This window comes from Archocentrus centrarchus, chromosome 10 (assembly GCF_007364275.1).
Source record: "Archocentrus centrarchus isolate MPI-CPG fArcCen1 chromosome 10, fArcCen1, whole genome shotgun sequence".
NCBI lineage: Eukaryota > Metazoa > Chordata > Actinopteri > Cichliformes > Cichlidae > Archocentrus > Archocentrus centrarchus.
The window spans coordinates 16,426,655-16,448,028 of record NC_044355.1 but is presented as its reverse complement, the minus strand read 5'-3'; the positions used below and the strand labels follow the sequence as shown (position 1 = coordinate 16,448,028).

General features: G+C 41.0%; 2 protein-coding genes across 19 annotated transcripts in view; both read left to right on the top strand.

Annotated features, from left to right (window-relative positions):
* LOC115787293 (protocadherin alpha-C2-like) overlaps nucleotides 1–21,374 on the top strand; it is a 195,950-nt gene that overhangs the window by 104,364 nt on the left and 70,212 nt on the right. Inside the window, exon 1 of one of the 18 annotated variants that reach the window (XM_030739933.1) lies at nucleotides 8,109–10,487. The exons of 14 other annotated variants lie outside the window; for them this stretch is intronic. In XM_030739933.1, the coding sequence (XP_030595793.1) occupies nucleotides 8,109–10,487 (2,379 nt within the window). Of the gene's footprint in view, nucleotides 1–8,108; nucleotides 10,488–11,196; nucleotides 13,670–14,808; nucleotides 17,294–18,597; nucleotides 21,014–21,374 lie in introns of those variants that run through there. 3 more of the 18 variants (XM_030739937.1, XM_030739939.1, XM_030739934.1) reach the window with 3 other exon arrangements.
* LOC115787086 (protocadherin alpha-8-like) lies at nucleotides 175–2,788 on the top strand. The gene is made up of 2 exons (XM_030739658.1): nucleotides 175–256; nucleotides 360–2,788. Exons 1-2 carry the CDS (start codon nucleotides 175–177, stop codon nucleotides 2,786–2,788), a joined length of 2,511 nt encoding a protein of 836 aa, XP_030595518.1.

Sequence of the window (21,374 nt, the reverse complement as noted above, 5' to 3'; positions counted from 1 at the left end):
TTTAGCTATCTTTCAATGAACTGAGCACTTTGGTTTTGCCTCTTTGGAAGCTGCAATTGCAGTTTTGAGTGTCTTTGAATCAGAGAAGTGAAAATATATCACTGTTTTCCTTTTAGTCGAACCAGTAAATTTAGATCATTATAATCACCACAAGGAGACAGTATAGACCAGAGGATGACGACTTCTGTTTTCTTGTTGAACGCTCCTCCCAAAGACGGTTCACACAGCGTTGAAACAAAGAGAGTAAAAGGAGTGGGTACGTTGCGACAGCCGACTGTCTAGTCCGAAAATCGGTGATACATGCACTGCCTTTGTTTGGCTTTTTATTTATTTATTTATTTTAAACAAAAACGTTCAAGTTGGAATCCATGCTGTGTTTTTGCTGAAAGACGTAATGCCTTTCCCGTGTCGCAAGTGCTCTTTGTGGATATATTTAATGCTGCTAATACTGGATTATTGCTGGAATGAAGCGTCTGGGCAGCTCTCTTATTCCGTCTCAGAGGAGGTAAACTCGGGAACAGTTGTTGGAAATATCACGAAGGATTTACACTTAAACATACAGGATTTGGAATCTCGCATGTTCCAGATTGTTGCTGGATCTAAAAGAAAATATTTCAAGGTAAATACGAAGACTGGGGTCCTCTACGTGAATGACAAAATAGATAGAGAGGAGCTCTGCGCGAAAGCTGTGAAATGTACGGTAACTGTCGAAGCTGTGATAAACGAACCTTTAAAGCTGTACCGTATAGAAATTAATATTCTTGATGTCAATGACAATTTCCCATATTTCATTGCAAAATCACAGAATATAGACATTCCGGAAAACACATTACCCGGTATAAAATTCCCCCTACTGCAGGCCTACGATGCAGATGTCGGAAAGAATGGCATCAACACATACAAGCTGTCGTCTAATGAACATTTCTCATTGGCAGTAAGCAAATCAGGAGAGAGTATTTCGGCCGAGTTAATGTTACAGAAAGCCTTGGACAGAGAAAAGGAGCCCCTGATAAAGCTCAGGTTAACTGCCTTAGATGATGGAAGTCCGCCGAAGTCTGGAATATCAGATATTATCGTTAATGTTTTAGACATTAATGATAACACGCCAGTGTTTACAAAGTCGCTATATAAAGCGAGTGTGTTTGAAAACGTTCCGATTGGTACTACTATCCTGACTTTAAATGCTACAGATGCAGATGAAGGAACCAACAAAGAAATCATATATACACTAAACACAAAGGAGCAGGACCATGTATTGCAGATTTTTAAAATCGATCCGAACACCGGCGCACTCACAGTTGAAGGAAATGTGGATTTTGAAGAACACCCCGCATTTGAGATTCGTGCACAGGCCAGTGATAAAGGACAGCCTCCGATGTCTGCTCATTGTAAAGTGCTGGTGGAAGTGTTGGACCTAAATGACAACGCGCCTGAGATTATTGTGACTTCCCTACTGAACACGGTGAAGGAGGACGCGAAAGTAGGCACCGCTGTTGCACTTGTTTCGGTAGTAGACAAAGATGGTGGTGAGAATGGTGAAGTTTATTGTACAGTAGATGAAGATGCTCCCTTTAAATTGGAAACAAACTATAAAAACTATTACTCATTAGTAGTGAAAGGCCCTCTAGATCGAGAGAGCGTCTCTGGATATGACGTCACCATAACGGCAAATGATGGAGGTAACCCCTCGCAATCCAGCGCCAGTATTATCCCCATTCAAGTTTCTGATGTTAATGACAACGCCCCTCAGTTCTCCTCACCTATATTTAACATTTATGTAAAAGAGAATAGAAACGTGGGGACAGTTCTTAAAACAGTAACCGCCATTGATGCAGATAAGGACGAAAATGGAAAGGTGAGTTACTGTATTTTAGAAAGTAGCAATGACTCAGCCCCCCCGTCTACAGTCTTAAACATCAACTCGGAGACAGGAGATATAGTCAGCCTGCAGTCTTTTAACTATGAGGAGTTCAAAAAGTTCCAATTCAAAGTTCAGGCCACAGACTCTGGTTTTCCTCCGCTCAGTAGCAAAGCCACTGTCAACGTTTTTATCTTGGATGAGAATGACAACAGTCCCACAATTCTTGCACCCTATTCTGAGCACGGCTCTGTTAACAGTGAGAGCATCCCCTATTCTGCTGAATCGGGATACTTTGTGGCAAAGATCAGGGCTGTAGACGCAGACTCTGGATACAATGCGCTGCTTTCTTATCACCTGTCTGAGCCCAAAGGAAACAACCTGTTCAGGATCGGAACCAGCACCGGCGAGATCAGGACTAAGAGGAGGATGAGTGACAATGACCTGAAAACTCACCCTTTGGTGGTCTTGGTTTCTGATAATGGAGAACCCTCCCTGTCAGCTACTGTGTCTATTGATGTGGTGGTGGTTGAAAGTTCAGTTGAAATCCAGACTCAGTTCAGACATGTGCCTATAAAGGAGGACAGTTTCTCTGATTTGAACCTGTATCTGCTGATCGCCATTGTGTCGGTGTCCGTCATCTTTCTGCTGAGCCTCATCAGTTTAATAGCAGTCAGATGCCACAGGACAGACGGCAGTTTCGGCAGGTACAGCGCCCCAATGATCACCAACCACCCTGACGGGAGCTGGTCTTACTCTAAAGCTACTCAGCAGTATGACGTGTGTTTCAGCTCAGACACACTCAAGAGTGACGTAGTGGTTTTCCCCGCTGCATTTCCACCTGTAGATGGTGAGCTGATCAGTATTAACGGAGGAGACACTTTTACCAGGACTCAGACTTTACCTAACAAAGAAAGGGTAAGGATGTGAATGCATTACGTTTTTCTTACTGTGATGTGACTTAAAGGCGAAATGGGAAAGTTTTATTGATCTCATTTGAGGCGACTTTCTGTTATGCCGCACAAGAAAAAAATAATAATCACCTGCCGCTTGACTTAAAATATATCACTACAGTAAGTGTAGTAGGTCGTAACTAGCTGCGTTTTCTTGTAGATGGGTTTCTCATTCAAAGCGCTTCTGCCCGCTGGGTCGTATTTTAACGTGCGGGTCACTATCCGTATTGCTGAACGCAAGTTTATGAACATGTTTTTTCCTTTGAAATTTCAGGATTTGTGTGCCATGGTATACTGACCCATATGTCTTATGCAGTCTTGAACACGTTTGTATTCATACCAGATTAAATCTCTACCTTCAGTTCGTTAAGTTGAATTTTTAAATCCATTTTTACATGTCAAGAGTTAAATTCTAATACGGAACCGTTTAAAGCAGAAAGTAATCGTAGATATTACTTGTTGAAAGGTATAAAATGTGAAGAAGTTATTATTAGTTAAATTTTCAATGAACAAGGATGTGTCATGTCCTGGGCCGTTGGCCCAGCGTTTTGTGTTAATAGTTTATTTCCTGAGTTTGTCCTCCCTGTATGTTTGTCATGTTCCCAGTGTTGTGACTTGTCTGCGTGTTCCTTGGTTTATCACTTCCTGTTTTATTTTGCCAATGTGATTTCCTTGTGCTTTGTGTTTAGCTTTGCTTCCCCTGTGTAATTAGTTTCATTTGCCTCACCTGTTGTTCCCTGCTGTTTCCTCTTGCCCTGATTACCCATTGTGTATTTAAGCCCTCAGTTTTCATTTTTTCTCTGTCGCGTCGTTGATGTTGTGTGCCCGTGTGTTCCTGTGCTCCCTGTGGTTCCCCTTCGTCTCCCTTCTGAACGGTTTTTGTATTGTTTTTTCCCGTTGAAATAAATCCCTTTTAAGTTACGCTGACTTCCGGAGTCCTTTGTGTCAGCCATTCCTCGCCTGTTTCCTCCCCGGCCATGACAGGATGTCGATATAGATGTGTTTCGTGTTCACAGGGACTTCAGGTTATTCAGAAATTGTGGTGTTAGTATTCAGTATTCTTGTCCACGGTTTTGAAGGAATTTTTGTGCGTGCTAGACCTCCTCAAAACAGGAGAAAACAGATTATTTGCAGAATACTGAAAGAATGAAAATAAAAAAAACCTCTGTAGAATACTCGTTTCTGTTAGCAAGGTTCGTCGGATTAAAAAGCTGTTACAGTAGGTCACACGAAAATCGTTCAGCAGTTTCCTTTAGTTAGCTCCGATGTGAAAGGATCTTACTGAAAAATAAATAATAAAAATAAGATAAAGTTACAATTACAATATTGTGCATGTGGGGAATATTTCAGGGTACACTTATGTAGGGGTAACTGTAATAACATGACTGAAATTGAGTGTAGCTTTTGCAAGTGTCCACATGGAGACACTGTAGACCATCACATTTGAATTTTATCTTTGGTGGTTTGTCGCTCCTCCCAGACTGAGAGGTAGATGATTTTTCTCCGGCTATGCAGACAAAGAGATTTAGAGAGACGGAAGAGAATGGAACACAACCGTAACGCTGTTTATAGGAAATCAGCCAAAATAAAGGTCGATGCCTTGACATACTGGGTTTGGTTTCTTTGATTTTTTTTTTTTTTTTTTTTTTGTTTTTTTCCTTGTCAAACACCGGATCTATTTTGTGCCTTTTCCCGTTGAAAATAATTATGACTGGACCGGGCAGATCGAGCTCTGTGTGGATATATTTCGTCTTCGTGCTGCTGGATTGTTACTGGGAAACGGTTTCTGGGCAGCTCTCTTACTCCGTCTCAGAGGAGGTGAATCTGGGGACTGTTGTCGGAAATATCGCCAAAGATTTGAGCATCAGTGTGCAGGATTTGGAGCCTCGCATGTTTCAGATCGTTGCTGGATCAAAGAAAAAATATTTCGAGGTAAATCTAAAGACTGGAGTCCTCTACGTTAACGAGAGAATAGATCGAGAAGAGCTTTGCGGTGATGAACAAAGATGCTCACTGAGTGTAGAAGCTGTTATAAATAACCCACTGAAATTGTACCGTATTGAAATTTTAATATTAGATGTAAATGATAATTCACCATCATTTGAGAGTACTTTGCAGGAAATCGAAATTTCTGAGAACACAGCATCAGGAACAAGATTTCCTCTGCATCCAGCTGACGATGCAGATGTTGGAAGAAATGCCGTTAATACCTACAAGCTTAGACAAAATGAACATTTTTCTCTGGCCTCACACAAAGGAGAGAGCGTAACTCCTGAATTGGTGCTTCAGAAAGTTTTAGACAGAGAAAAACAGACTGTGATTGAACTCACACTGACTGCCATTGATGGAGGAACACCTGCTAAATCTGGAAGTATGACTATTATAGTCAGTGTGTTAGATATTAACGACAATCCTCCTGTTTTCAGCCAAACGCTGTATAAAGCCACAGTATATGAAAATGTTAAAATAGGCACGTCAATAATAACATTAAATGCGAGTGATTTAGACGAAGGCCACAACGGAAAGGTGTTATATTCGTTCAGCAAAATAGGCCGTGGGAAACAAACAGATTTGTTTGTTATAGATGAACAAACGGGAACTGTAACAAATAAAAAGAATCTCGATTTTGAAGAAAATAATGCTTTTGAACTTCGAGTACAAGCCAGTGACGGAGCTTCGTCACCAATGAGCTCACATGCTAAATTATTGATTGAAGTTTTAGACGTCAATGACAATGCACCAGAAATTTCAGTCACGTCAATGGTGAATACTGTTAAAGAGGACGCAACAATTGGCACCGCCATTGCTCTTGTCTCAGTATTTGATAAAGATGGAGGCAAAAATGGGATGGTGACCTGTAAGATTTCCGCCAATATTCCTTTTAAGTTAGAGTCAAATTATAAGAATTCATATTCATTAGTTGTGGACGGTCCTCTTGACCGAGAAACTGCATCTCATTACAACATCAGCATCATTGCCACTGATGAGGGCAGCCCACCTCTCTCCAGCAAGAGTGTAATAACTGTTCATGTTTCTGATGTAAATGACAACAAACCTGTATTTACAGAAGATGTGATCAACGTCTATGTGAAAGAAAACAGTCCAGTAGGATCAGTAATTAAAACAGTGTCAGCAGCTGATGCAGATATTGATCAAAATGGTCAGGTGACTTATTTGTTTTTACAAAGTAGCAGTGACCCAGTACCGTTATCTACGATGATTCACATTAACTCGAACACTGGAGATATAGTCAGCCTGCAGTCTTTTAACAATGAGGAGTTAAAAACGTTCCAATTTAAAGTTCAGGCCACAGACTCTGGTGTTCCTCCGCTCAGCAGCAACGTCACTGTTAACGTTTTTATCCTCGATGAAAATGACAACAGTCCCACGATTCTTGCACCCTATTCTGAATACGGCTCTGTTAACAGTGAGAGCATCCCCTACTCTGCTGAAGCAGGATACTTTGTGGCAAAGATCAGGGCTGTAGACGCAGACTCTGGATACAATGCGCTGCTTTCTTATCACCTGTCTGAGCCCAAAGGAAACAACCTGTTCAGGATTGGAACCAGCACCGGCGAGATCAGGACTAAGAGGAGGATGAGTGACAATGACCTGAAAACTCACCCCTTGGTGGTCTTGGTTTCTGATAACGGAGAACCCTCTCTGTCAGCTACTGTGTCTATTGATGTGGTGGTGGTTGAAAGCACGGCTGAAATCCAGACTCACTTCAGACACGTGCCTATAAAGGAGGACAGTTTCTCTGATTTGAACCTGTATCTGCTGATCGCCATTGTGTCGGTGTCCGTCATCTTTCTGCTGAGCCTCATCAGTTTAATAGTAGTCAGATGCCACAGGACAGACGGCAGTTTCAGCAGGTACAGCGCCCCAATGATCACCACCCACCCTGACGGGAGCTGGTCTTACTCTAAAGCTACTCAGCAGTATGACGTGTGTTTCAGTTCAGACACACTCAAGAGTGACGTAGTGGTTTTCCCCGCTGCGTTTCCACCTGTAGATGATGAGCTGATCAGTATTAATGGAGGGGATACTTTTACCAGGACTCAGACTTTACCGAACAAAGAAAAGGTAAGAGCACAATCTTATTAAGTACATGCAGCATTTCAGTGTTGGTGACTGGATATAAAATGGTACAATTTTACGTATCCTATTTTGAGTTTCTTTTTCATTTAGTAGATAACTAAAAACTCAACAAAAAACAGTCATTTAAAATAGATTCCATGCATAAACGTATTCCATGCATGTATTCCAGTAGGCTAAAATATACTTTTACCCGCTGCACATCTGTCAGTGAGTTCTTCGTCTAAATGACGGCTGGGTGGCTGTCAGTCATTGTAACCTGTTGTTCAGTTTTCATGGTCCTGAACCCAAGTGTCTGAATAACTTTTTTCTTGACGATGTCATGTTATGTGTGTACCATGATCAGTAAATTGACACATATCTTGTACAGTGTTGAAAATGTAATCACTACTCTTCATGGTAGATTCATGCCTTACATATTTATTTTTCCATTTTAAATAAAAAAGATTAACTCGTTTTTAGATTTAAATGAAGAAAAGGTAGGTCAAGAATTCAGGAAACATAAAATGCATTAATGCCACTTCCAAAACGACAGTATGCTAATGAAGGCCTGCTTCGTTTTTTTGTATTTTTATTTGAATTCAATTTTGCCTTTCAAAGTGAATATCCCTCTCCCTGGTGTTGTGACATTGCTTGGAAACATGTGGTCTCTCTTATACAGGCAGAAAAATATAGAAATACAAAATACATATACAAAATATAGAACATTTGCTGAGATGATTGATTATTATTCCATTTAAAAAAAAAAAAATCAGTTAAATCACAATAACGAGGTTCCACATTTTCCTTCACTTCAAAGTTAGCTTTCAAGAGAAATGGCCTTTACTGTATGAAAAACAAGAATAAACGAATGACATATGATATCAAAATGGCAGCATCTTTTACTGGGGTAAATTTTTCAGAGCTTTTTCATGAGAGGTACAATTAATGACATGTTGAATGGTGAGTGTGGTTCTCGCAAGTGTCCACATGGGGACATTGTAGACCTTCAGATTTCAACGTCTTCTTTGGCGGCTCGGGGCTCCTCCTAGATATACAGGATGACAATGTTTCTCAGTCGATTGAGACAAAGAGATTTAGAGGGCGAAAAAGAACGGTGCGGAAAACGCTGCTGTCTTACATTACTCCTTTTTAATTTTAATATTTAGTGACGTTACACACCAGGCCTACCTGTATGCCTTTTCTCGTTGAATCTAATAATGAATATACGGGGCAGATCGAGCTATGTGTGGATATATCTCGTCTTCGTGCTGGTGGATTGTTACTGGGAAACGGTTTCTGGGCAGCTCTCTTACTCCGTCTCAGAGGAGGTGAATCTGGGGACTGTTGTCGGAAATATCGCCAAGGATTTGAGCATCAGTGTGCAGGATTTGGAGCCTCGCGTGTTTCAGATCGTTGCTGGATCAAAGAAAAAATATTTCGAGGTAAATCTAAAGACTGGAGTCCTCTACGTTAACGAGAGAATAGATCGAGAAGAGCTTTGCGGCGATGAACCCAAATGCTCACTGAGTGTAGAAGCTGTTATAAATAACCCACTTAAATTGCACCGTATTGAAATAAACTTTTTAGATGTGAATGATAATTCCCCATCTTTTCAGAGCACATCACAAGTAATAAACATAACTGAGAACACAGCAGTAGGGGCAAAGTTTCCTCTACATCAAGCTCACGATGCAGACGTTGGTAAAAATAGTTTAAATACCTACAAGCTTAGTCAAAACGAACATTTTTCATTGGCTACAAATAAAGAAGAGAGCGTAACTCCTGAATTGGTGCTTCATAAAGTTTTAGACAGAGAAAAACAGACGGTGATTAAACTCACACTGACAGCAATCGATGGAGGAACACCTGCTAAATCTGGAAGTATGAATATTATTGTCAACGTGTTAGATATTAACGACAATCCTCCTATTTTCAGCCAAAAGCTTTATAAAGCAAGAGTTTATGAGAATGTTGAAATTAGCACATCAATAATAAAATTAAATGCGACAGATTTAGACGAAGGCCCAAATGGACAAGTGCTGTTTTCATTTAGCGAAGTCGGTAAAGGAAAAAACACTGATCTGTTTGTTATAGATGAACAAACGGGGACCGTAACAAATAAAAAAAATATCGATTTTGAAGAAAATAATGCTTTTGAACTTCGAGTACAAGCCCGTGATAGGGCCGTTTTTCCAATGATTTCTCATGCCAAATTATTGATTGAAGTTTTAGACGTCAATGACAATGCACCTGAAATTTCAGTCACATCACTGGTGAACACTGTTAAAGAGGACGCAACAATTGGCACCGCCATTGCTCTTGTCTCAGTATTTGATAAAGATGGAGGTAAAAATGGGATGGTGACCTGTAAGATTTCCAACAATATTCCTTTTAAACTGCAATTAAATTATAAGAATTCATATTCATTAGTTGTGGACGGTCCTCTTGACCGAGAAACTGCATCTCATTTCAACATCAGCATCACTGCGACTGATGAGGGCAGCCCACCTCTCTCCAGCACGAGTGTCACAACCGTTCACGTTTCTGATGTAAATGACAACAAACCTGTATTTATAGAAGATGTGATCAACGTCTATGTGAAAGAAAACAGTCCAGTAGGATCAGTAATTAAAACAGTGTCAGCAGTTGATGCAGATATTGATCAAAATAGTCAGGTGACTTATTCGTTTTTACAAAGTAGCAGTGATCCAGTACCGTTATCTACGATGATTAACATCAACTCGAACACTGGAGATATAGTCAGCCTGCAGTCTTTTAACTATGAGGAGTTAAAAACGTTTCAGTTTAAAGTTCAGGCCACAGACTCTGGTGTTCCTCCGCTCAGCAGCAACGTCACTGTCAACGTTTTTATCCTCGATGAAAATGACAACAGTCCCACAGTTCTTGCACCCTACTCTGAGCACGGCTCCGTTAACAGTGAGAGCATCCCCTATTCTGCTGAAGCAGGATGCTTTGTGGCAAAGATCAGGGCTGTAGATGCAGACTCTGGATATAATGCGCTGCTTTCTTATCACCTGTCTGAACCCAAAGGAAACAACCTGTTCAGGATTGGAACCAACACCGGCGAGATCAGGACTAAGAGAAGAATGAGTGACAATGACCTGAAAACTCACCCCCTGGTGGTCTTGGTTTCTGATAATGGAGAACCCTCTCTGTCAGCTACTGTGTCTATTGATGTGGTGGTGGTTGAAAGCACGGCTGAAATCCAGACTCAGTTCAGACACGTGCCTATAAAGGAGGACAACTTCTCTGATTTGAACCTGTATCTGCTGATCGCCATTGTGTCGGTGTCCGTCATCTTTCTGCTGAGCCTCATCAGTTTAATAGCAGTCAGATGCCACAGGACAGACGGCAATTTCAGCAGGTACAGTGCCCCAATGATCACCACCCACCCTGACGGGAGCTGGTCTTACTCTAAAGCTACTCAGCAGTATGACGTGTGTTTCAGCTCAGACACACTCAAGAGTGACGTAGTGGTTTTCCCCGCCCCGTTTCCACCTGTAGATGGTGAACTGATCAGTATTAACGGAGGAGACACTTTTACCAGGACTCAGACTTTACCGAACAAAGAAAAGGTAAGGAGGGATTCAATTTGGTATTTATTGCCGCACTTTTTTGTTTGAAAAATTTAAAACATAATGCAGTTTTGTTATTTGTTAATTGTAGCTGTTAATTGCAATCATCCTTGGTACCTACAGAAAATCCTTAGCAAGGCATTTACACACTTTTTTAGTTGTGAGTAAAATAACAAAAACGAGAAGAAATCGTGATTGATGAGTTTGCAAGCCGACAGCATGTACTGCACCTCGCTGTTGACGCTTACATAATCAGGTATTTTTCACAGCCGACTTAACTCGTGCACCGCTCTCCGTGGTGCTGGACGCAATTTATGTACGTGTCTTTATCGGGTTCATGTACAGTGTTTATGAATGTGTTTTCCCATAGTTAATAAATGGTAGATAATGTTTCACAACTGTGACAACTTGGTTGAACAAACCCCTATAGATTTAACATTTATAGAGAATGGATGGATTGATGGATGGATGGTCAACTTTCTCGTCACGTTAACGGTAAGCTTAATCTACAGTACACTCATTTCCGCCGATTTTGTTAATGTTTAACGTAGTTAGGGCAAATGTCCACACGGGGACAGTACAGACCGCCACATTTCTGTTTTGTGACTTCGGGCTCCTCCCCTCCCAGATTCAGCAGATGATGCGTTTGGGCTTTGTTACAAAAGGAGGTCGGGCGACAAAGAACGGTTCTCTTGTTCATCTGCAACCATGGAAAATATTGCTTTGGAATAATTATTCGTTCATCTTTATTTCGTACTTATTATCCGGAGGTGGCCTCGTGTACCTTTGTCTCGTGTGTAATTATGGATTTACCGCACAGAAGGAGCTCTGTGTGGATATATATCGCCGTCGTGCTGCTGGATTGTTACTGGGAAACGGTTTCTGGGCAACTCTCTTACTCCGTCTCAGAGGAGGTGAATCTGGGGACTATTGTCGGAAATATCGCTAAAGATCTGAGCATCAGTATCCAGGATTTGGAGCCTCGCGTGTTTCAGATCGTTGCTAGATCAAAGAAAAAATATTTCGAGGTAAATCTAAAGACTGGAGTCCTCTATGTTAACGAGAGAATTGATCGAGAAGAGCTTTGCGGTGAGGAACCCAGATGCTCACTGAGTGTAGAAGCTGTTATAAATAATCCACTGAAACTGTACCGTATTGACATAAATATATTGGATGTGAATGATAATTCGCCATCATTTGAGAGCACCTCCCAGACAATTAATATTACTGAGAACACAGCAGCCGGAGCGAAATTCTTACTGAAACGAGCTCATGATGCAGACGTTGGAAGAAACTCAGTAAATGCGTACAAGCTTAGTCAAAATGAACATTTTTCTCTGGCTACACATAAAGGAGAAAGTATAACGGTCGAACTGGTGCTTCAGAAAGTTTTAGACAGAGAAAAACAGTCTGTGATTCAACTGACACTGACTGCCAATGATGGAGGAACCCCTGCTAAATCTGGAAGTATGACTATTATAGTCAATGTGTTAGATATTAATGATAATCCTCCTGTTTTTAGTCAAACGCTGTATAAAGCCAGAGTGTATGAGAATGTGAATATAGGGACATCAATAATCACCCTGAATGCTACTGACTTAGATGCAGATCAGAACGGACAGATATCATATTCTTTTATCAAAATAGACAAAGGGAAACAAACTCATCTGTTTAGTATAGATGGAAAAACGGGTACTGTAACAAATAAAGAGACTATTGACTTTGAAGAGAATAATGCTTTTGAACTTCGAGTACAAGCCAGTGATAGGGCCGTTTTTCCGATGACATCACACGCCAAATTATTGATTGAAGTTTTAGACATCAATGACAATGCACCAGAAATTTCAGTCACATCACTGGTGAACACTGTTAAAGAGGATGCATCAGTTGGCACCGCCATTGCTCTCGTTTCAGTATTTGATAAAGATGGAGGCAAAAATGGGATGGTGACCTGTAAGATTTCCAACAATATTCCTTTTAAACTACAGTTAAATTATAAGAATTCTTATTCATTAGTTGTGGACGGGCCTCTTGATCGAGAGACTGTATCTCATTACAGCATCAGCATCATTGCCACTGATGAAGGCAGCCCACCTCTCTCCAGCAAGAGTGTAATAACTGTTCATGTTTCTGATGTAAATGATAACAAACCCGAATTTACAGAAGATGTGATCAAAATCTATGTGAAAGAAAACAGTCCAGTAGGATCAGTAATTAAAACAGTGTCAGCAACTGATGCAGACGTTGATCGAAATAGACACGTGACCTATTCGTTTTTACAAAGTAGCAGTGACCCAGTACCGTTATCTACGATGATTAACATCAACTCAGAGACTGGAGATATAGTCAGCCTGCAGTCTTTTAACTATGAGGAGTTAGAAACGTTTCAGTTTACAGTTCAGGCCACAGACTCTGGTGTTCCTCCGCTCAGCAGCAACGTCACTGTCAACGTTTTTATCCTGGATGAAAATGACAACAGTCCCACGATTCTGGCGCCCTACTCTGAGCACGGCTCTGTTAACAGTGAGAGCATCCCCTATTCTGCTGAAGCGGGATACTTTGTGGCAAAGATCAGGGCTGTAGACGCAGACTCTGGATATAATGCGCTGCTTTCTTATCACCTGTCTGAGCCCAAAGGAAACAACCTGTTCAGGATCGGAACCAACACCGGCGAGATCAGGACTAAGAGAAGACTGAGTGATAATGACCTGAAAACTCACCCCTTGGTGGTCTTGGTTTCTGATAATGGAGAACCCTCCCTGTCAGCTACTGTGTCTATTGATGTGGTGGTGGTTGAAAGCACGGCTGAAATCCAGACTCACTTCAGACATGTGCCAATAAAGGAGGACAGCTTCTCTGATTTGAACCTGTATCTGCTGATCGCCATTGTGTCGGTGTCCGTCATCTTTCTGCTGAGCCTCATCAGTTTAATAGCAGTCAGATGCCACAGGACAGACGGCAGTTTCGGCAGGTACAGCGCCCCAATGATCACCACCCACCCTGACGGGAGCTGGTCTTACTCTAAAGCTACTCAGCAGTATGACGTGTGTTTCAGCTCAGATACACTCAAAAGTGACGTAGTGGTTTTCCCCGCCCCGTTTCCACCTGTAGATGCAGAACTGATGAGTATTAACGGAGGAGACACTTTTACCAGAACTCAGACTTTACCTAATAAAGAAAAGGTAAGGCTAAACCTTTGTAGAAATGTAAGCTGAGCTGTAACATAAAGTTGAAAATATAATTTAAACTTTAGTTTTTTATTTTTAATGTTTGCTTGAGTTTCAATTTATTAATCTTAGAGTATATTCACGTCTGGGATTTTTAGTGTTGCATTTAAAATTTGTTATAACAGTCACTTATGGTAAAAACTGTGACCTGCTGTAGACAACATATTTTGATGGTCATTTTAAAAAGATAAAAAAAAAAAAAAAAAAAAAAAACAACAAAACTTTTAGCTAGCTGTTATTCAAATGGTCTGTAAGGGAATGAGGCTCTGTCACTTCCTCTGGGCTGTTCTTACAGTCTTCCGAAACTCTAGCCTCTTATAGGAGACTTTTGCCAACAATCACCAGCCATTTTGGGCCAAATCAGGGAAGTGTAAAAAGTATCAAATAATAAATAAACTCTCTTAACTGCATCAAAATAATGAAGATTCTCAGTAGTGGCAGTAATTTATTATTATTATTTTTTAAATAAAAACGTTATCCATCGATGTTTAAATTAAAATGAAAATGCAATATTATTTAGTCATATTATTATTATATTTTGCTGTACTAAAGCTGTGGTTACAAGTTCATAACATAAAAAGTACCCAAAAAAGCGACAACATTTTTGTTATGAAGCAGTGTGTATTTGCTGACTTATGAACTATGTTTATAGTATTAATTCTATTTTGTTTTGCAATAACCCAGACTCAGTTTTCGAGGTTGTTGAACATGTGCCTTGGTATAGTGTTTTCAGTAAGGTCAAACAATTAAGGGCTGAGTATTCATCCTATGAGTGCTTGCAGCAACTTAATGATTCTCTCTCCATGGTCCTTAAATATGTAGCGATTACGTTGTACTGGGTTAAAAGACCTTACAGTACAAAGGAAGACGCTGTGGGTGACGCGATTAATTACAATTCTGGCGAGTTCAAACACAAAAGCAGTATTTGATTGTGTTTATTCCATTACACTGTAGTTATTTCAAATGACCATGAGGCGACAGTCTAGACCGTAACACCGCCAGCTGGTCGCTGATGGGTAGAGGCCCCTCCCACATTAAAAGGATCATTTTGTCTGCGCTTTGTTAGAATGAGACGCAGGACGGAGAGGGATGGATACAGAAAAATGCTCTGGCATTTAACTTGGTCTTACAGAATATATTTCGGCCCCCAAAAGTGACAAACAGACCGACATAAGGATCCATGCTTTGTTCTCATTGTATGGAATTATGCATCTGCCGAGAAGAAAGACGTCCTTCGGGTTGTATCTAGTGCTTGTTATCTTGGAGTATAACTGGGGAGCGGTATCCGGGCAGCTCTCATATTCCGTGTCTGAGGAGGTAAACCTGGGGTCTTCCGTTGGAAATCTCGTCAAAGACCTGAATCTAAATGTACAGGATTTGGAGTCACGGATGTTTCAGATTGTTACCGGATCAAAAAGGAGGTATTTCGATGTAAATTTGAAGACAGGTTTTCTCTACTTGAGTGAGAGAATAGACAGGGAAGAGCTTTGCGCTAAAGCTACAAAATGCACAATAAATATGGAGGCTGTGATAAACAATCCACTGAAACTTTACCGTATTGAAGTGAATATTCTTGACGTAAACGATAATTCCCCGTCTTTCACTGCCAAATCTCAAACTATCGACATTGCAGAGAGCGTGTTGCCGGGAGCTACATTTCCCGTGCTGTCGGCCTATGATGCTGATGTGGGGAAAAATGGTATTAACACATACAAGCTGAACCAGAATGAGTATTTTTCATTATCGGTGCACAAAGGTGAGACTGTGTCTGCTGAATTAGTCCTCCGCAAGGTCCTAGATCGGGAAAAGCAGGATGTAATTAAACTCACGCTGACCGCTGTAGACGGGGGAACACTCCCCAAATCCGGAACATCAGAAATCATCATTAATGTTCTGGATAACAATGACAATTTCCCAACCTTTTCTAAAACACTGTATAAAACAAATATTATAGAAAATGCACCATTAGGCACTACAGTAGCAACGGTGACTGCAACTGATGCTGATGAGGGGACAAACAAAGACATTGTATATTTACTAAATTCGAAAGATCAGGATAATGTATTAGAAATCTTTGAAATTAATTCGCAAACAGGAATAATAACAGTTAGAGGCATCATTGACTTTGAAACAAATCCAGCTTTTGAAATTCGTGTGCAGGCTACTGACAAAGGCCAGCCTCCCCTAACAGCACAATGTAAAGTACTCATAGAGGTGGTGGATCTAAATGACAATGCCCCCGACATCACAGTGACGCCACTTCTCAGTACAGTTAAGGAGGACGTTGAAACTGGTACTGCCATTGCACTTGTTTCGGTTCTCGACAAAGACGGGGGAAAAAACGGTGAAGTCAAATGCGAGATATTGAATTCGGTTCCCTTTAAATTAGAGATAAATTACAAAAATTATTACTCTTTGGTTATTGGTGGCACTCTAGACAGGGAATTAATTTCCCACTATAATATCACTATTAAAGCTACGGATGAAGGCACCCCCCCTCTCGCTAGCAGCAACGTAGTTATTATTCAGGTTTCTGATGTAAATGACAACGCACCTTTATTTGCAGATACTATGATTAATATGTATGTGGTAGAAAACAGTCCAGTCGGGACAGTTTTAAAAGTAGTATCTGCAACTGACGCTGACGCTGGTGAAAATGGTCAGGTGAGATATTCATTAGCCAGTGAAAAAGCAGTGACACTGTCTACAATGATTAGCATTAACCCAGAGACTGGGGATATAGTCAGCCTACAACCTTTTAACTACGAGGAGTTAAAAGCATTCCAGTTCAAAGTTCAGGCAACAGATTCTGGTGTTCCTCCGCTCAGCAGCAACGTCACTGTCAATGTGTTAATCCTGGATGAAAATGATAACAATCCAACAATTCTTGCGCCCTATTCTGAACACGGTTCCGTTAACAGTGAAAGCATCCCCTATTCTGCTGAAGCGGGATACTTTGTGGCAAAGATCAGAGCTGTAGACGCAGACTCTGGATACAATGCGCTGCTTTCTTATCATCTGTCTGAGCCCAAAGGAAACAACCTGTTCAGGATCGGAACCAACACCGGCGAGATCAGGACTAAGAGGAAAATGAGTGACAATGACCTGAAAACTCACCCCCTGGTGGTCTTGGTTTCTGATAATGGAGAACCCTCTCTGTCAGCTACTGTGTCTATTGATGTGGTGGTGGTTGAAAGCTCATCTGAAATCCAGACTCAGTTCAGACACGTACCTATAAAAGAGGACAGCTTCTCTGATTTGAACCTGTATCTGCTGATCGCCATTGTGTCGGTGTCCGTCATCTTTCTGCTAAGCCTCATCATTTTAATAGCAGTCAGATGCCACAGAACAGACGGCAGTTTCGGCAGGTACAGCGCCCCAATGATCACCACCCACCCTGACGGGAGCTGGTCTTACTCTAAAGCTACTCAGCAGTATGACGTGTGTTTCAGCTCAGACACACTCAAGAGTGACGTAGTGGTTTTCCCCGCTGCATTTCCACCTGTAGATGGTGAGCTGATCAGTATTAACGGAGGAGACACTTTTACCAGAACTCAGACTTTACCTAACAAAGAAAAGGTAAGGCCAATGGCTAATTTACGTCTCATTATTTCCTTCCATGTATTATGATAATTAACACTGAGATAACACTTAATACATTGTACTATTTAGGCAAAAATATTGTAGCGATTCTCTTAGTTAGAGAGCGTGTTGATGTTGTGGGATTTCGGACTGTTCGGGAGGTTCGTGAAGGCAGCATGGAGAGAGAGAAAAGACCGAGAGCTTGCCTGTGTGTGTGTGTTGCTGTTCCGTTGTTGTAGTTGTGGTTGGCGTGGCTGTGGCCTACAGCAGCCGTTTTTCTGCTAATAAAGATGACCTTTGTTGTGAACATCGCCGACTGTGGAAGTGTGTTTACAACGTTACAATATTTTCTTTGTAGTGGGCTTGTTCAGGTTAAATAGCCGTTGTGGTTCTTGTTCAGAGTGCTTGACATGTATTGTTGCAGTGTCCTTTCTTCTGACTGCTGGCTGCACACTTCGCTGTCGCTGTCTGTGGTCCTGAACAAAAGTTTGGGAGTGTGTTTTACCTCGCCCCATAACATATCCGTAATATACTGTGTGGAGCTGTTGCCGTTTTTTTTTTTGTTTTTTTTTTTTGTTTTGTTTTGTTTTTTAGCAAGAACTCCAAAAAGAGTCAACAAGGTTTTTAATTTGTGCAGTGTTGATGAGTTTACCTGTATGCTTATATCGGGACCACTAAGTACCAGGAAAAATTTGATTTTTGCATTACCATTTCAACATAAATACTATTTATGATGTCAGATTTTAAAGTTGAGTATTTATTTTATTTTGAAAATATAGTGCAAACATTAGCTGTTACAGTGCTGCTTGGTGATTTTAAACTTAAAAGACGTGGTGTTTCACTTGTTTGAGAATGATGACCTTATTGATTATCTATTGAAACTATCAGCTGTTTGGATGATCCAACAGAGAAATAGGACAACAGAATCTTCACTACAGTGCCAAAGTCCATGGTGCCTGAACTTGAAATACACTGATATTTTTAACGTACTTAAAATAACTCATAGTAGTTTGCAATTGTGTGACTGTAAGCATGTTTAAGTGAGGAGGGATATTTTACAGTAGTTAACAATGTGCGCAGTTTCTTCAAATTACCACGCAGCGACGCTGTAGACCGTAGCACAGAAATGTGGATGCTCCTCCCAGAGGGGGGAGAAAAAAAAAACAAAAAAAAACGGAATAGCTTGGGTTTTCATTACAAAGAGACAAGGAAAGGGAAGGCACGGCATAATGGAGTGTCTTTAAATAAATCACAATCGCCTTGACTTTTGTCGCATCTCACCATTCCCCGCTGGAAACAGTTTTGTGGATATTGTATTTGTTCTTTTCCGACGGAAATATGCATTTACCGAAAAGCAGAAGACCTATTGTCACATTTCTTTTAATTGTGCTGTTGGCTTGTTACTGGGAAGCGGCGTCTGCACAGCTCTCCTATTCCGTTTCTGAGGAGGTAAATCCGGGTACTACTGTCGGCAATATCGCCAAGGATCTAAACCTCACCGTGCAGGATTTGAGGCCCCGTTTGTTTCAGATTGTTGCATCTAAAAAGAAACACTTTGAGGTAAATCTAAAGACCGGATTTCTATATGTCAATGAGAGGATAGATAGAGAGGCGCTTTGTACAGATGAGCCTAAATGCACTGTTACCGTAGAGGCTGTGATAAACAACCCGTTAAAGCTTTACCGCGTGGAAATAGAAATTAGAGATGTTAACGACCACTCTCCGTCTTTTAATACAAAATCTCAAATACTGGACATTGCAGAGAATACAGTAACTGGATTTAAATTTGCATTATCAGAGGCAAGCGACGCTGATGTGGGTAAAAACGGTGTTAGTACGTATAAGCTCAGTGCGACTGAGTATTTCAGTCTTGCGACACATAAAAGAGGCGAGAGTATATCTCCGGAGTTAGTGCTACAGAAAGCCTTGGATCGTGAGAAAAAGGCAAATATACAGCTTTTGTTAACAGCAGTAGACGGAGGGTCTCCGCCAAACACGGGGACATCAGAAATTGAAATAAACGTGTTAGACAATAATGATAACGCACCAATATTTAGTAGTACGCTTTACAAAATTAAAGCCCTCGAAAATAGTCCGGTTGGCACTACAATCTTCACCTTAAATGCGACTGACGCTGATGAAGGAACAAATAGTGAAATAGTGTACTCTCTACGAAGTAAGGATCAGGATCATATTTTGGATATTTTCAAAATTGACCCTGAGACAGGGGTCATTTCAGTAAAAGGCAAAATCGACTATGAGGAAAGAAAAGCTTTCGAGATCAGAGCAGAAGCTAGAGACAAAGGCCAGCCTCCCATGGCTGCTCACAGTAAAGTACTGGTTGAAGTAATAGATGTAAATGACAACGCTCCGGAAATCACCGTGACGTCACTTCTCAATGCAGTGAAAGAGGACGCTGAAATGGGTACTGCTGTAGCGCTTGTTTCCATTCTAGACAGAGATAGTGGTAAAAATGGTGAAGTGGAATGTGCAATCTTAAATAAGGTTCCGTTCAAAATGGAGACAAATTACAGAAATTATTATTCTTTAGTTGTGGACGGACATCTAGACAGAGAAGAGACCTCACAGTACAATATCACAATTTCAGCTACCGATGACGGGAGCCCTCCTTTGTCCAACACTACTGTTATCACTGTTTACCTTTCTGATGTTAACGATAATGCTCCATGTTTTCCAGAACCTTTGATAGATGTTTATATGAAAGAAAACAGTAAAGCTGGAACAGTTATAAAAACGGTGACTGCAGTCGATATTGACATTAGCAACAACGGCAAGGTTAGCTATTCACTTTTAGACAGTAATAGTAAATCACTCCCTGTCCCTACAATGGTAAACATCAACTCAGAGACAGGAGATATAATAAACTTGCAATCTTTTAACTATGAGGAGTTAAAAGCGTTTCAGTTCAAAATCCAGGCCACAGACTCTGGTGTTCCTCCGCTCAGCAGCAACGTCACTGTCAACGTGTTAATCCTGGATGAAAATGATAATAATCCAACAATTCTTGCGCCCTATTCTGAACACGGTTCCGTTAACAGTGAAAGCATCCCCTATTCTGCTGAAGCGGGATACTTTGTGGCAAAGATCAGGGCTGTAGATGCAGACTCTGGATACAATGCGCTGCTTTCTTATCATCTGTCTGAGCCCAAAGGAAACAACCTGTTCAGGATCGGAACCAACACCGGCGAGATCAGGACTAAGAGGAAAATGAGTGACAATGACCTGAAAACTCACCCCCTGGTGGTCTTGGTTTCCGATAACGGAGAACCCTCTCTGTCAGCTACTGTGTCTATTGATGTGGTGGTGGTTGAAAGCTCATCTGAAATCCAGACTCAGTTCAGACACGTACCTATAAAAGAGGACAGCTTCTCTGATTTGAACCTGTATCTGCTGATCGCCATTGTGTCGGTGTCCGTCATCTTTCTGCTGAGTCTCATCAGTTTAATAGCAGTCAAATGCCACAGGACAGACGGCAGTTTCGGCAGATACAGCGCTCCAATGATCACCACCCACCCTGACGGGAGCTGGTCTTACTCTAAAGCTACTCAGCAGTATGATGTGTGTTTCAGCTCAGACACACTCAAGAGTGACGTAGTGGTTTTCCCCGTTCCGTTTCCACCTGTAGATGCTGAATTGATCAGTATTAATGGAGGAGATACTTTTACCAGGACTCAGACTTTACCTAATAAAGAAAAGGTAAGGAAATGTCACTCTGAAGGAGTGAGCTTTTTCTTTATTTTGTACCCATATTATGTTGAAAAAAAATAGAAGACGCATCTGGGTTGCACACTTTAAGTGTTTGGCCTAAAGTATTAAAAGCATTCATGTTTAAAACTTAAGAGGTAAATTGTTCTTATCCACTTTTATCACTTTTAAAGGGCATCCTATGCTTTTGATTTGTTGCCTGTCTGCCACATAAAGCTTGCTGGCATATGGTTTGATCGCTCTTTTTTTTTTCTTGTTGATAAATTCATAGGTACTAATTGTGGTTAGCAATTCAACTACATGCACTCAAACTGCATCAATCGGCTGTCCATGGTGCTGACCGCAGCTTTCT

Bases quoted from the DNA above. Each gene is read 5' to 3' on its own strand.
- LOC115787086 (XM_030739658.1), top strand. From the start codon at position 175: ATGACGACTTCTGTTTTCTTGTTGAACGCTCCTCCCAAAGACGGTTCA. The intron at 257-359 runs GTACGTTGCGAC...AAAACGTTCAAG, and splicing joins AAAGAGAGTAAAAGGAGTGG to TTGGAATCCATGCTGTGTTT.